General features: G+C 38.5%; 1 protein-coding gene across 2 annotated transcripts in view; it reads right to left on the reverse strand.

The window, feature by feature from the left end:
* Positions 1-45: 45 nt before the first annotated feature.
* The window catches only part of Mosmo (modulator of smoothened), a 52,970-nt gene continuing 38,478 nt past the window's right edge, over positions 46-14,537 (reverse strand). The window contains exons 2-3 of one of the 2 annotated variants that reach the window (XM_020163539.2): positions 5,186-5,398; positions 46-477 (exon numbers count right to left, since the gene is read on the reverse strand). In XM_020163539.2, coding sequence (XP_020019128.1) covers positions 293-477; positions 5,186-5,398 — 398 coding nt within the window. In that variant the 3' untranslated portion in view covers positions 46-292. Of the gene's footprint in view, positions 478-5,177; positions 5,399-14,537 lie in introns of those variants that run through there. The other variant, XM_074059629.1, reaches the window with a different exon arrangement.

Raw genomic sequence — 14,537 nt, forward strand, 5'->3', positions numbered from 1 at the left:
CACTAGGTTGCTATCACAGTGCAGACTGACTGCCTGAATATGCTCAGGAGATTTAGTCAATAATGTCTGTTTTTGGTTATGGAAAAGGCTCTCATTTTTTTTTTTTTTTTACTCCAAAGTGCATAGTGAGAACAAATCAAAGCATTTTTTTTTTCTTTTCAGCATCAGTTTCATCTAAGCATCTTCCTATGAGAGGACTGCTCAGATGCCTTGTCTTTGTCCTCCCACCCTCCAAAAATAAAAAAATAAAATAAAATAAAAAATAATAAGAGTCAAGCATTTTAGACATTCATCAGCCTGGTAAACAAACTTTGCCAGCAAATAGAAGTCCTACTATTGTAAAGAAAATTGATAAGACAAAAAGTACATATGATGACCCAACTACTGTGTTGTTGGGTAATTTATAAGGTTGACCTCCGACTTCATTGATGTAAAATCCTATTGGAAATATTAGGGCAGCCATACAGAAAAGGATCACTGTAAAACAAACCAAAACACAACATTAGTAACATGGTTTGGCAATTAAAAAAAAAAAACAATGAAAATTTGGCACAAAGGAAGTTTATAAGGATTGTAAACTGATAATAAGGTCAAACTGGCTAAAAGATGGACCACTTGTCAAAAGATTTGAATATACTACAGGTCATATAATGTCCCTGAAGCCTAACAAACCTAGCAAAAGCTGGGTTAGCCTCTTATGTAGGTTTTAGGGTGATTTTGAGGGATCACTATTAAGAAAGGTATTCTCCAAACCTCTTAAGTACTCACATATACAATTCGTAATCATTTAGACAAGTAATTAGGGGAAATGGTAAGAGGTAAAGTTCTGTCCCTAATACTTACTAGAAATGGGAGTAGTACTAGAAGGATAAAAAAAAAAAAAGTCAAGTCCCTGGCAAAGTGCCAGGTTGACAGGAAGTGCTGAATAAATGCTGTATACTACTATCAGCATAGTCATTATTCTGCCAGTTCTCCAGTCCTCTCAATATTAGTTAGAAGGAACTGGAGAAAAGGTACATAAAAATAAGTACTGTTTATCTTACTCTAGTTTATAATCAGCTAGTAGAAAGAACATCAGATCTCTGTGATGAGTAACAAATTGTTAAGAGTGGTTCTCTCTTATCATGGACAATGTTCCAAAAAAGTAAAATTTTTATCAGGTTTCTGAATACACAGAGATATTAATGTGAGATGAGAAACCTCTATGAGCTTTGTACGCAAAGACAATGAAATGTATTATTTACTAAGATGTTTCTAGAAAGACATCAGAAAGCCCAATTATCTGGGTAGAAGCAAACCCAATCCAATCTTTTGGCAAACAGCATGATGCTCCATGATGCCAAAGAAATTCTCTTCTTGGTAAACATTAGCTACCTACAGATAGCGTAGCTTTTCCAAGAAAATACTCTGGCTGTTTAAAGGTGTATTGGTCAAATGTTCATAGGCCCTCAAATTTCTTAGGAGGAAGAAATATTTCTTCTGTGTAGCATAAAGACAGATTACTAGTCACTGTATATGAAGAGTTGAAGCTTTCCATTATGAACTAACAGAAAAACATTTTCCAAGATAAACCTATCCCCAGGAATTTATACAGAGCCCAATATAAATATATCTGCTGACACCTGTCTCTAAAATTTCTGCTAATCAATCAGCAGAACTTAATATGAGAGTCCTTAAAAAAGCCAATTAGGAATCCTTTCCTGGCTGGAAAACCTCCAACAATATATTAAAAAGTAACATTTACTTAAGTAATACACCACTTAAGAAACACCAGCATTCTTCTTTGTTTTGTATCACTGAGGTAGATTATTTTATGTTATATAGACATAAAACCTATTTCGAACAAATGACCACACCAAATAATATTATATAAGCAAACTTGGATTCTTTGTGATAACTACTATAGAACAAATTAAAAAGTCAGGTGTTAAACATCATTACAATTTTGGCCTTTTTGTTGAAGAGTTAGCAACAAGCAATTTTATTACTGCTATTAATGCTCACTTATCAGTGCTACCTGTCACCAATTTCTAGTTGTTCTTCTAGCTTAATTTGGTTTTGGTAAGTAAAATGAAACCATAATTTAGGTAGTTATACACAAGCTAATGAACATCAACAGTGCCAGGCATGGTGGTACACAGCTGTAATCCTAGCACTCCAGAGCCCACACAGGGCTACACAATGTGACCCTGTCTAAACAAACAAACAAACACCAATGCAACAAGATTGTTTCAAAAAGTTTTTTCTTAATGTTGACTAATCTAACTAAAGAAACACTATAATAATTTAGGAGAAAAATGCTTTAGCCATATGTAAATTAAATTTGTTCATTTTGTTGATGTGCCAACTTTATTCCTTCCCTATTTTCTACTGTAAAATAAAAATCTATCCTTTATAATGAAGTTCTCAATAAGTACAGTTAGAATTTAATATATTAAGAGTTATTTTCCAAATTGGTAAGGAAAAGCTTAATCAGATTTTAAGGAAGCAGTGAGTTCCTATTCAATCTAACCTTGCTTTTAAGTTCTAGGAATTAGCTTCTCTATACTTCTGGACAGCAGAGTTAATGTAGGTGGTTGAGTTTTTCTTTCAAACTACTAAGAACTGTGAAGTTACTTTAGATCTGAAAATATTAATGCTGGTATTATCTATCGACCTGTGAAGACTAAGTTCTGCATCTTAAATAAGACTGTAAAGACATAATTTCATATCCTCCATGCACAGGCTTTTCGGTGGTAAGAGAAATCAGATGCACTGGTAGATGAGCTTGTAAATCAGAGGGACAAAGGAAGGAAAAGGGGTCAGACTTGAAGAACAGGATTCCTCTTTGTTCCCATAAGAAAGACCCATTGCATGAGAGCTGTCCTCTGAATGAATTTCCCCATTGTGCACAGTCATCAAAGAATAAGTTACCCTCACATTATTAACTACAGCTTAACTGGAATAGAAATGTACAAGAGGTAGAGGACATCTCCAAGGGTTGGAAGGTAACACTAGGGGGAGCCCAATTCTTCTTAGAACTTGCTACCCCCACAAACTAGCTCTGGCAACGAAAACTGTATTTAAGGAAGCAAAGAAGAGTAAAGCACATAAAATTAATTCCAAGGTATATGAAGTTAAAGAACAAAGGCACAGAATAGTGTGTGAGAATTTATATAAATACATGTTTATGGAATACACACACACATATGTGTTTCTGTGTACAGAATACTTCTAGTGGGAAACCTCAGAAGCTGGGTAACAGTGATTGCTTCCAGCAAAGAGGTTACTAATGGCTGGGTGACAGGGTCACATAGAGACTTTTCACTTGCTTTTAAACTTTCAGCTATGTATCATATGAACATATTAGCTCAAAAATGAAGGGAAAAATACCTTGTACCTGGGATCCACTACACAAACTTAAAAAATATTCTCTGTTGAGGGGAATGAAAAACGGTAATTCTAGTTCTTTCCCTTTATTGGGTCAGGTGAACTAAAGCTCATGTAAGTCTCTTAATGCTTTCTTTGCCTCATACACCTTTGCTAAATTATACTTAGATTTTTGATACTCAGAGAAAATGCACTCCTAAGTTTCAACTAAATACAGCAACGGAATCCTTCGTTGACATTATTTTACTCTGAAAAGAGTGAATTTTATCCAGATAGTGCTGTGAGTGAAAATAAAGATTAGATTATCTTTAAATCCTTCATTGATGCCCTTTGATTTAGCAGCCTTGTCTATACAACTGTTTCCGGCCCTTGCTCCCTAGAAAAGAATTGTCTCTTTGGTGGGGACAAATCATCAACTCAGTTTACACTGCTTAACAAGGTTGGAAGCGTCTGGATAGATGGAACTGAATTGGTTTACTTTTTTTATTTTGTTGGGTCTAGGGTTCGAACTCGGGGTTTCACACTTGCAAACCAGACACTTTACTGCTTGAGTCATGCCTCCAGTCCAAAGGCAACTTGATCTGAATTTTAAATTTAAGGGCAATATATAGATGGAAATAAAACAATAGAGCCAGAAATATAAACTAAAGAGAAAGTTTCACGGAAAAGCTAGGGAGAAACAGAGACTCCAGGAGTATCACTATCCTATAGCCTTTAAGGATACATGGGGGTGTCTTTTCTTCCAGTGTTGGGGATCGAACTCAAGACCCTGTGCAGAGTAGATGAGTGTTCTACCACTGAGTTATGTCCCTGGTCCATAAATTTTAATATTAGTAGGGATATTTGAGATTATCCCTATTCCAATCAAACTTCTTCCTAGTGAAAATATCAAGTGAAAGTAAGCTGTGTTAATCATCTTTAAAAACTTATGCAAGTTTGATATGACCTTAATTAGAAATCTCATAGCATTTTTCATATGTATTGCCATCCCATTTCTTTAGAGCAGTTTCTCATTAGTGCATCATTGCCATCTGAGGTCAAGCAATTCTCTGGGGACGGGGTGCATCCTGTGCATGTGTAGGATGCTCAGCACTCCTGGCCTCTACACACTAGACGTCAGTAAGTTGACTACTGAAAAAGTCTACAGATATTGCCAAAAGTCTCCTGGGGTGCAAAAGTGCTTTAGAGAGTGACAGAAGAAAGAAGAATTACAGAAGTATCTTTTCTTTGGTATTTATGTTTTTGTTTAACTTGGGATAAGATTCTGACTTTTTGAGATTAAACCAATTTTGTAAAATACAAGTGAATGTGTAACACATAAATTGATTACACCATTGGGAATAGTGTAGTAGAGAAAGAAATGTTGATAAACAACTATTAAATAACCAAATGTGTTGATTTTTCAATGGTCATACAACAATATTAAAAGCAAATCATCACCTTCATCTAATTTACATATACATTTTTCTAGATTTATCTTTATTTTGATAGAAGATACCAATACCTTCAAGAAGAGGAAAAGATTCAGGCTAGTGAAAGTTCTAAATCACAGACCTGGAGTACTTATGTAACAATGTGAACAAAATAAGATTCATTAAAATAGCATTTCATACAAAGCGATCACAGGTATGGGTGTCCTGGCCTTGGAGTAAGAGTTCTGAAGAACTGATGGGACTGTGCAAAGTCTAGCTCATGGCCATAGGCAAGTGATGCTCTTTGATGATTATGGAGTTCTTATTACTGGTTCTTGATTTTCTTCATAAAAACACCAGTGCACGTACCTTCTAAACAAATTTAGTAAGCACGGGTTACTTACTTCCAGTGAATGCTATCCATCGAGCATATTTTGTAGCTTCTCTTCGCCAGTGGGAAGCCACAAGCAAACCACATGTGACAGTCAATGAAATGATTCCCATGATGATAAAAAACAGTGTGGTGACCCACTCTGGGGGCAGCCGGGGAGGGATGCATGTCCGGTCACGTCCATGGATTGTTTGACACTGTCGCACCAGGCCCACAGTGAGTGCTCCTGGGAAGACGCAAAAGGTGGGAGTACTTTAGTAGGTCTGGCACACTCAGGGAGTATTCCCTACCACCACCCCTTCAGTCCTTAAATCTTATTTTAGTGTGGGTCTTTCAAGCACTTTAATCATGAGTCTTCTTCAGCATTCTCCTGTCATTTATAATGGAACAATTCCTGATTTAACATAAAAAGTAAACCTAAAACAACAACAACAACAACTTCAGGAAAGCAGTGAGTTAATTCAGTCATTCATTAAACAAATACTTTTCTTTTTTGATGTTGTTGAGACAGGGTCTCCCTTGAACTAGAGACTCTTCTGCCTTGGTCTCCCAAATACTTTTCTGAGTACTTATATCAGGCAATGCTCCAGGCTCCAAGGACAATAGCGAAACAACAGAGCCAGCTACACAAAAAGAAAAATATGGATGAGATTCCTGCTCCTTGGGTTTGTATACTGGTAGAAAGAACTGGAATTTTTCTATTCCCAGATTCAAGACTCACCACTTATTGAGGCCACAAACATGTTTTAGGAAATCGAAGGCAAACTTGAAATATGCCTAATCATAATATGCAAAATTAAATAATGGATTAAATACTAGAAGTGATATTTATCAAAGTTAAAAGGTCTAGCTTATTGATTTTTATACAATGTTTAAGAGTTCACACTGTCAAACCATTTCTAGGCATGCTTCAACAGAAAAGCACAAAGGAAAATTACAAAGGTAATTTTTTTTTGTCTGTATAGGAGTTGAACTCAAGGCCTTGTACTTCCCAGGCAGATGCTCTACCACTTCATCCATACCTCCAAGCTCTTTTTGCTTTAGGTGTTTTTCAAATAGGGTCTCTCATCTATGCTGCATCTGCCTGAACAGTGATCAACTTCCCACATAGCTGGGATGACAGGCAGCACGCCACCACACATCATTGTTGAGATGGGGTCTTTTTGTCTTGGCTGGCCTTGATCTTCCAGATCTCCACTTCACAAGTAACTAGAATTACAGGCATGAGCCACCACAATGGGCTGATCTTGTGTGTGTTTTGAGATAAGGTCTTATTATGTAGCCCACGCTGGTCTGGAACTTACTCTATAACCCAGACAGGCCCTGAACTTGAAAGTCCTCTTGCTTCACCCTCCTGAGAGCTGGGATTACAGGTGTGTACCATCACACCAAGAAAGTAATTTTTAAAGTGCTCCCTCCCCGTTTAAATAAAATGAAAGTGACTTTTTTTTTTTAAAACATTAAGTACTATTTTTCCATAAGCATGTTCTCATGGTAAACCCAAGGACCCCTTTAATCCAATTTGGGGTGAGTTGAACAGGGGATGTAGCTCAGTGGTTTAGTGTTTGCCTAGTATGCAGGACAACATCCACAAAAAAATTGGGGGTGAATTAATTTATAGAATCCCAGATTTGGAAGGCAAAAGAGTAATTATTTTCTCCTCTTCCCCACTAAGAATGATAAAATGTTCCTCTTGAATAAAAACTTCTGTTTCCCCTTGCAAGAGCACCTGCAAATAGGAAAACATTTACCAAAAAATATGAAAGCAGAAATTTTTTGGAGCCACTGAAAACACAGTAGAGTTTTGCATCTTTTCTGAGGTAGGGGGAGTGGTCTTTTTTGAATCACCATTATTTTCTTAATATGAACACAAATTAAAAAAAAAAACAAAACACATTGTCAGCCCGGTGCCAGTGGCTCACACCTGTAATCCTACCTACTCAGGAAGCAGAGATCAGGATCAAGGTTCGAAGCCAGCCCCGGGCAAATAGTTCAGGAAACCATATCTTGAGTGGTTCAAGTAGTAAGAGTGCTTGCTTAGCAAGCATGAGGCCCTGAGTTCAAACCCCAGTGCCACCAAAAAAAAAAAAAAAAAAAAATCTCAAAATCATAGCACTTGCCAGAAATAGGGCCTTCTGACAGTAAAGTTCCTAGAAGCTGTCTTGGGAGATGCAGAACAGGGCTGGCTCTGTTTGCACAGACAGATGTGGGGTAGGTGTACAACTTGTGTTTTGCCAGAGACACATTTTTAGAAATAAAGCAATGTGTTGAGAGAAAATGGAGCAAGCCATCAGTTCTGCTCTGAAAAATGAGCTGCAGTCACTTTTTCCTTCTCTAATGCTAACTCTGACCATAAGTGGAAAGGATAACTAAACAAGTTGTACTTTTATTCCCACATCACCCAATAATAGGTCACCTGACAATCACTGCATAGGTGCAAGTAGTGTTACAGTTATGGGGCTGTCATGGGCAGGATGGAGGCAGGCAGGACAAAAAGAGCAAACCTTCACAATAATGACACCCACTATGCACCTCCTAGCTACCACTGGAGCTGAGTGACTTCATAGACCAAACAGTAGGTATCTGGGGGTTGCATGCCTTTTTCAAAAAAAAAAAATTAAAAGTTTTCTTTGAAAGACAACCCAAGATGGGGTGGGAGGGTGGAGTGTCTTGCTGTGATAAGCATTTAATTGTTATTCTGGACATAAAGCAAGCATTCACAGCAAGCAATGCCCAAGAACTCCTAACGGGAAACCACTGCTGATCACTCAGCAGAAGACTTCTAACGTTAATTACCCTCTTGAAGTCACAATTCCATTTACAAAAGCCATAACTGCTTTAAGAACAGACTACAAGCAACGACAATCCCTCTGACAAAATGCAGTATTGTGGATTCCTCTCATGGAAGAATTTTTCACAATTTAATACACAAAGAAAGGCTCATTGGTAACAACTCTACATACCTACTAACCCTAGATTTACATTGGAGGATTATATTTTGCTGGTACACATTAAAAATTGTAACTTCAGGAAATCATAACTAAAATATCTCTTCTTCAAATATTTCTAAGTGTCTTATGTAGCTTCTTTTTCTCTCTGGTTATGGACATGGTAAAGGATGGAATTTACCTTAGCCTTCTTGCTCAATGATTATTAAGCTTCCTTAGTGAGATTGCTTTCCCCTCCTCTCCTGTTTGGCAAACCACATCAAGTGAGTATAAACAGGACAGGTAAGAAATGAAAAATATAGCTATGCCCTCTATAAACTAACTGGAAATAACGCTGATAGATGTTCAGCTTTAAAGAGTTCTCCTGTGTTTATAAAATTTGTTACCACAATAAATCAAGACTAAATAAATATTCAGCAGTTCTGGGAGAAAGGAAAGCCAATTCTAATTGACAACCAGAAAGTTTATTGTATATAAGAAAATTAATTAAAAAATATTTTATTGTGTCCTAGAAGTGTAGGTCAGTGGTAGAGCTAGACCTTCTGCTCTAACTAGCATGCTAGCATGCATGTTGCCTGGGTTTAATCCCCAGCACTAAAGAAAAAAAATATATATATATATAATGGCTCTCATAGGTCAGAGATTCCAAAACTAATATTCTGCCATACTTTTAGTGAAAATAGACTTCACTTAATTCATTTTTTGAAGACTTTAAGTCAATAAAATTTGTGTCATAGTCACATTTTCTGGAAGCTAACTGGGGGAATCTGCAAGGCAATTGTGCTGCTACTATTAAATTTTGTAAGTTCAGGTGTTGGTACTCAGCTTTCACCAGGTCTTTACATTTCATCTTTTATTTCAGTGAATTATCTCCTGCACAGAGAAACCACTCACATTTACACTCAAGATGGTTTATTTCCTCCAAATTTTCTTAACACATTTACTCTGCATCACGAAATTATGCACTTGATTTTAAAAGGTAACTTTTTTTTGGTGCTGGGGATAGAACTTGGGGCCTTTCACATGCTAAGTGTGCACTCTGATACAGAGCTACACCACTAACTTCAAAGGTAGCTTTTTTTTTTAAGGCCAAACAGAACATGATCTTTTCAGAGGAAGTAAGTGCACCCGTATTTCATTGGAAATCCTCCAAATGGCCTGCAGCAGTGGTACACAGGAGGAATTAAAAGATATTTAGTGACTTTAAATGAATCCAAAAGAAGTTAAAGAAATAAAGGAGAATGTTAGAGGGGGTGAATTCAAGTGTGATATATTTGATACAGTGCAAGAACTTTTGTAAACGCCACAATACCCCAGCACAATAAAAGACTAAAAAAATTAAAAAATAAAAAATTTAAATTTACATTATGTAGGACTCCTATAGCACTCTGATTAGCACAAGCCCAGCCAATTACTAATTTTTGTTTTATCCAACAGAAGTCGTTTGCTCTTGAAGGGGCCTGTAACTCCATTCCCCAAACAGCCAATCTATCTTTACCCTGCAGCTGTTTCCTAGGTAACCAATCCAGGCAAATAAAAGACTTATACACTCAATAGGAGTGTATAATAATAGGAAAAAGAAAACCAAACTAAGAGCCCTAATACCCCACATGCCTCACAGGATCTCACCTGTGCATCATTACCCACAAAAGGAAAAGCCATAATGAGTCTTATCCCAGTAAGTGGGGTATCGTAACTAAATCGGCTTTTGACACTCATCATCTATAGATTCAGACACTCTGAAATGATTTAGAACAGTCTGAGCATGCCTGCTGCCACAATGAGGATGATTAGAAGGCATGTCATCACAGCATGTAAAATCAGTACCACAGAAAATCTGCACCCAGGTGTTGTGCAGCAGAGGCACACCTCCAAGACACAATAGCTAAAGTAAGGTGACAGGGAAATTAGAAGATATATTAAAAACTAAGCTGTGTTCAGGATCTGAGACAAAACCAGGAAATAAGACTGAAAGACCTCTAGAACAGCAAGGATTGAATCAACTGTTCAAGAATGCACAGATCTGCATCCTTTCCATCACCCTCCTTCCTTTTAGATGTTAAATGAGATATAATACCCAATTAAGCCCAGGAACAGAAAATGCCTGGTTTTGTACATCTGTGAGAGGTAAGAATACCTAAAAAAGGACCACAAAGAACAGACACCCATGTCACCAGACCCTTTGATTGCAAGGCCAACCCAGACCCTTTGTCTCCAGACTTGAGTGACAGGATCAAAATAGGGTAATTGGGAAGTTGCTAGGTACTCAACCATACATCCAGGTGACCAGTTCTGAACTGGAAATGCCCAGCCCAGTTAGAAGACATAAGTACCCCTGGGTTGAAGGTTGCCCCTTTGAGCCTTAGCTCCTACCCAGCTGATAGCACTGTCAGAAGGTGCTGCTGGTTTATTCTCCCTCTTCCTTTGCACCCTGCTATCTACCCTAAATAAATTTCTGCTGGCCAGCTACCTTGTGTGCCTCTTTGATGAATCATTTTCAAATTCATTTCATTGTTATTCCGAGCTTCTTGGGAGTCTGGGGGTTGGAAAACTGAGTAGAGCATTTCCCTTTTCTACAAGGATAATCTCTTTTCCATATACTCTCTCAGTGACACAGTCATCCAGCTTGCCACAAGCAAATCATGTGAAGCACCCACAATTCTGTCCATAGAGGGTTTTCTCCATAGGATTGGATATGAACAAAAAGTGGCAAAGTTAAAATTTGTGACTGGGGAGATGGCGGAGTGACTTTAAGTGGTAGAGTACCTGCCTAGCAAGTGTGAGGCCCTGAGTTCAAACCTTAGCACTGCCCCCAGGAAAAAAACCCAAAAAACAAATCCGACTGGGTTGGAGGTATAGCTCAGTAGTAGTGTGTGCTTGGCATGTCTGAGACCTTGGGTTCAAACCTCCCCACTCCCCACCACAAAATTGTGACTGCCTTCTTTCTCAAATGTTCTCTCCCTCTCAGGCTTGTCCTACCAGCCCCAGCATTGTGATTTGACCAGTCTGATCCCTGCTGTGTGATTCTCTGGATCTCATTTCTCTTGGTGGATATAAAAATCTGTTTTTGGCAAGCTATCTCGTTGGTTACACAGACCAAACATATGCTTCACCACAAATGTCTTAATGATGGATAAAGGCTTAACACACTGTCCTCCAAAAGCATCTGTATTTAAGCAAGGGACAGTATTCCAATTTAACTGCAATTATGGACTTTCATATTTTAGTGACAGGTTAGCTGAAGAAATTTAGGAGAACTGGGAGCAGGTGAGGACAGGCAGGAACTGGGAGCAGGTGAGGACAGGCAGGGACTGGGAAGGGGAGGCACTCCTTCCCAGTGATACACTCCTCCCTGAGTAAGTCATCCCTGATAGTTCAGACTTTAAATGAGTAAGATGCACAAACACAGAAAACAGCCTAAAGGTAACTTCTAAGTGTTACATACTTAAGTTTTTCCTCCAGAAACATAGCTAGTGGTAATGAATTTTATCTGCTATGATTTATGCCCTTTCTTTCGTCCTCATTCTCCCTCCTTTCCTTCCTTGGCAGTATTGGAGCTTGAACTCAGAGCCTTCAATTTACTACCATTTGAGCCACACCTCCAGCCCTTTTTGCTCTGATTATTTTGTCCAGGCCTGCCTGGACTACAGTCCCATTTTACTCTTCCCACTGTAACTGGAATGATGAGCACATGCCAGGACACCCACATTTTTCTGCTACAATGGAGTTCTGCCAACTTTTTTGCCCAGCCTGGCTTGGAACTGCAATCCTTCTGATCTCAGCCTCTTATGTAGCTGGGGTGACAAGTGTACAACACTGCACCCAGCTATTGGTTGAGATGGGGTCTTGTGAACTTTTTTTTTTTTTGCTCAAGCTGACCTTGAATAATGATTCCCCCAACCTCAGCCTCCCAATTTTCTAGGATGATAGGCTTGAACCACTGTGCAAACATCATTCTACTTTAGAAATAGTGAACTGGTCAAAAAGAGTGAGTAGGTAAAACAAAGACCTTTAATAAACCACAGAGGGACTGTCTAAAAACCAGAAGAACACAAGAGGTTGGAGCTAAGCACCAGTGTTCACTCTAGTGACTGTGCCCTTTGTTACTTTCATCTGTTCTTACAGCCGCTCCCTGGCACTTCAGACACTGGCCCCTATACTTTTTCCCCATCAGTTATTTTTCTATTGTCTTCACTTCTTTCCCTATCCAGCCTAGAATTCTTGGTCCATTATAAATGTCTCTCTTCTTGTACTCACTTCCAGGCTGCTCAATGCTGATGGAGCAGTGCTACCATAAATTCCTGAATTTCAATTTCAGGACCATTACTACTATCCAGAAACTAATGTTTCTCTAATCAGCGCTTTCTTATCCTTTGCTGGGGCTATTCCAAGTCTCCTGTACTCACCTTAAATATCAGAATCACCTGCTACCTCTCTTACATTAGTTTCTACTATTCAGGAAAAAAGAGGGCATCAGGCAGCAAGTCCTCAATCATCCTCTATCAAACTTATAATCTATCTGTACATATTCATCCCTAAAGTCTTTGTGTTTTGGATGCTATTGCTTCTCACTTCCTTTGGGATCTTGTCCAATTTACTCTTTTCTTTTGCTTCTCATATCTATCCACTTCTGGAAATCAGAAATGTTTGAATGTATTTAAGTCTCATCTATCATAAAATAAGACTATCTCACCATGCCAAACTGTCCTCCAGTGCCATTATGCTCTTCATGCCCATCTTGCTCTACCTGACCTCCTTTGTCTATGCCTTGTCAAGATTTCCTGCCCCCACTTCCCAGTTCATTCACTTTTCAACCTACAGAAGCTTGGCTCTTGCCCCAATCACCTCACTGAAACAGCCCTTGTCAAGATCACTCCATATTGCTAACAGATACATCTACATCCTGGCCTTCACATTTTAACAGCACTTGGAACAGTTTCTTCAAACACATTTCCTTTGGCTTTTAGTTACTCCTTCAATATTCTACTGGCTTACCTCCTGCTTCTTTAATTTCTCCTTCTCTTTTAGCACATACACTTTTTTCTCTGCTATTCATTAACATTTGGTATGTTCTAAGGATCTCTTGGATCTGGCTCTTCTACACACACTCTCCTAAGTCCAAACTCTTTAAAATGGCCTATAAAGATGAGGATGTTTCTTCTGCTTTTTCTTCAGTCTTTTCTTGAATTACTTTTCTCAGGTAGTACTCAAGTCCTTAATTTTTATTACCTATTTATTTCTATTACCTATGTATCAAAATTCCACTTGCAGCTTAGAGGTCACTTCTGGGATATCTTCCTTGCACACTTTTACAGCCCCATTCTGGGTTGAGTGCTTGTCCTCTGTGCTTTCATGGCTCCTATGAAAGCACTGCAACTCTTTTTATAGAACTTGAGGGAGTGGTGGGAACCTCCAAATTTGTAGCCAGTCAGAAGTGGAGGTAGCCTGAGGACTCCATAAACTTGCAGCAGTGTCTGAATTGGGGGCAGTTTTGAGAGGGCTAAGTCCTTAACTTATAGGGTACACTAACTTCAGGTGATCAGTGTCAGAACTGAATTGCACTGCAGAAAATGTATCTTTACACAAAAAACTTGTACATGAATGTTTATAGCAGCATTATTCATGACAGACAAAAGGTGTAAATAACCCAAAAGTTCATCAACTAATGAATTTTTTTAAATGTGGTATATCCATACAATGGAATGTTTCTCAGTAATTAATAAAATGAAATCCTTTCTGTCTCCTGGCCACCAGGAGCTGAGCAACTTTTCTCCACCAAATACTCCTGCTGCCATGTTGTCTCACCACCCACTCACAGCAATGGAGAAAGCCGACCACTTGACTCTAAAACCATGAGTCAAAATAAGTATTTCCTCCTTTTAAGTTGTTTTCTCAAGTATTTGTCACAGCAATGAAAAGTCCAATATAGGGAATTGTTATTGAGAAGTGGGATCACTGCTGTGACTATTCCTGGCAATGTAGTTCAGAAGCCTTTGGAACTGGTTTGCAGGGAGAATTTGGAAAAGTTTGGATATAGGGGCTAGCAAATAACTAGAATGCTGTAAGCTTAATGGGTGATTCTGGTAGGAGCTCAGCAGACTAGAATGTTGATAGAAATACAGACAATAAAGATTATGCTTGTGAGGTTCCAGATAGGAATGAGGACTCTAGAGGGAATTCCTATCTCATTCTGTCAAAGACCTTGCCTACTTTTTGTCCATGCCCTGAGACTTTGAGGGAGGCTAAGTTTAGGTGATGGTCTAAGTAATCTGGTAGAGGAAATTTCAAGGCAGTCTAGAATCCAGGCTGTAGATAGTATGGTCATTGTTGACTGCTTTTAGCCAGATTTACAGTGAGAACTGGGAGCAAAAAGCAGAGCAGAAAGATTTGAAAAATATGCAATTTGGCCAGAAAAGT

This window comes from Castor canadensis, chromosome 17 (genome assembly GCF_047511655.1).
Source record: "Castor canadensis chromosome 17, mCasCan1.hap1v2, whole genome shotgun sequence".
NCBI classification, from domain to species: domain Eukaryota; kingdom Metazoa; phylum Chordata; class Mammalia; order Rodentia; family Castoridae; genus Castor; species Castor canadensis.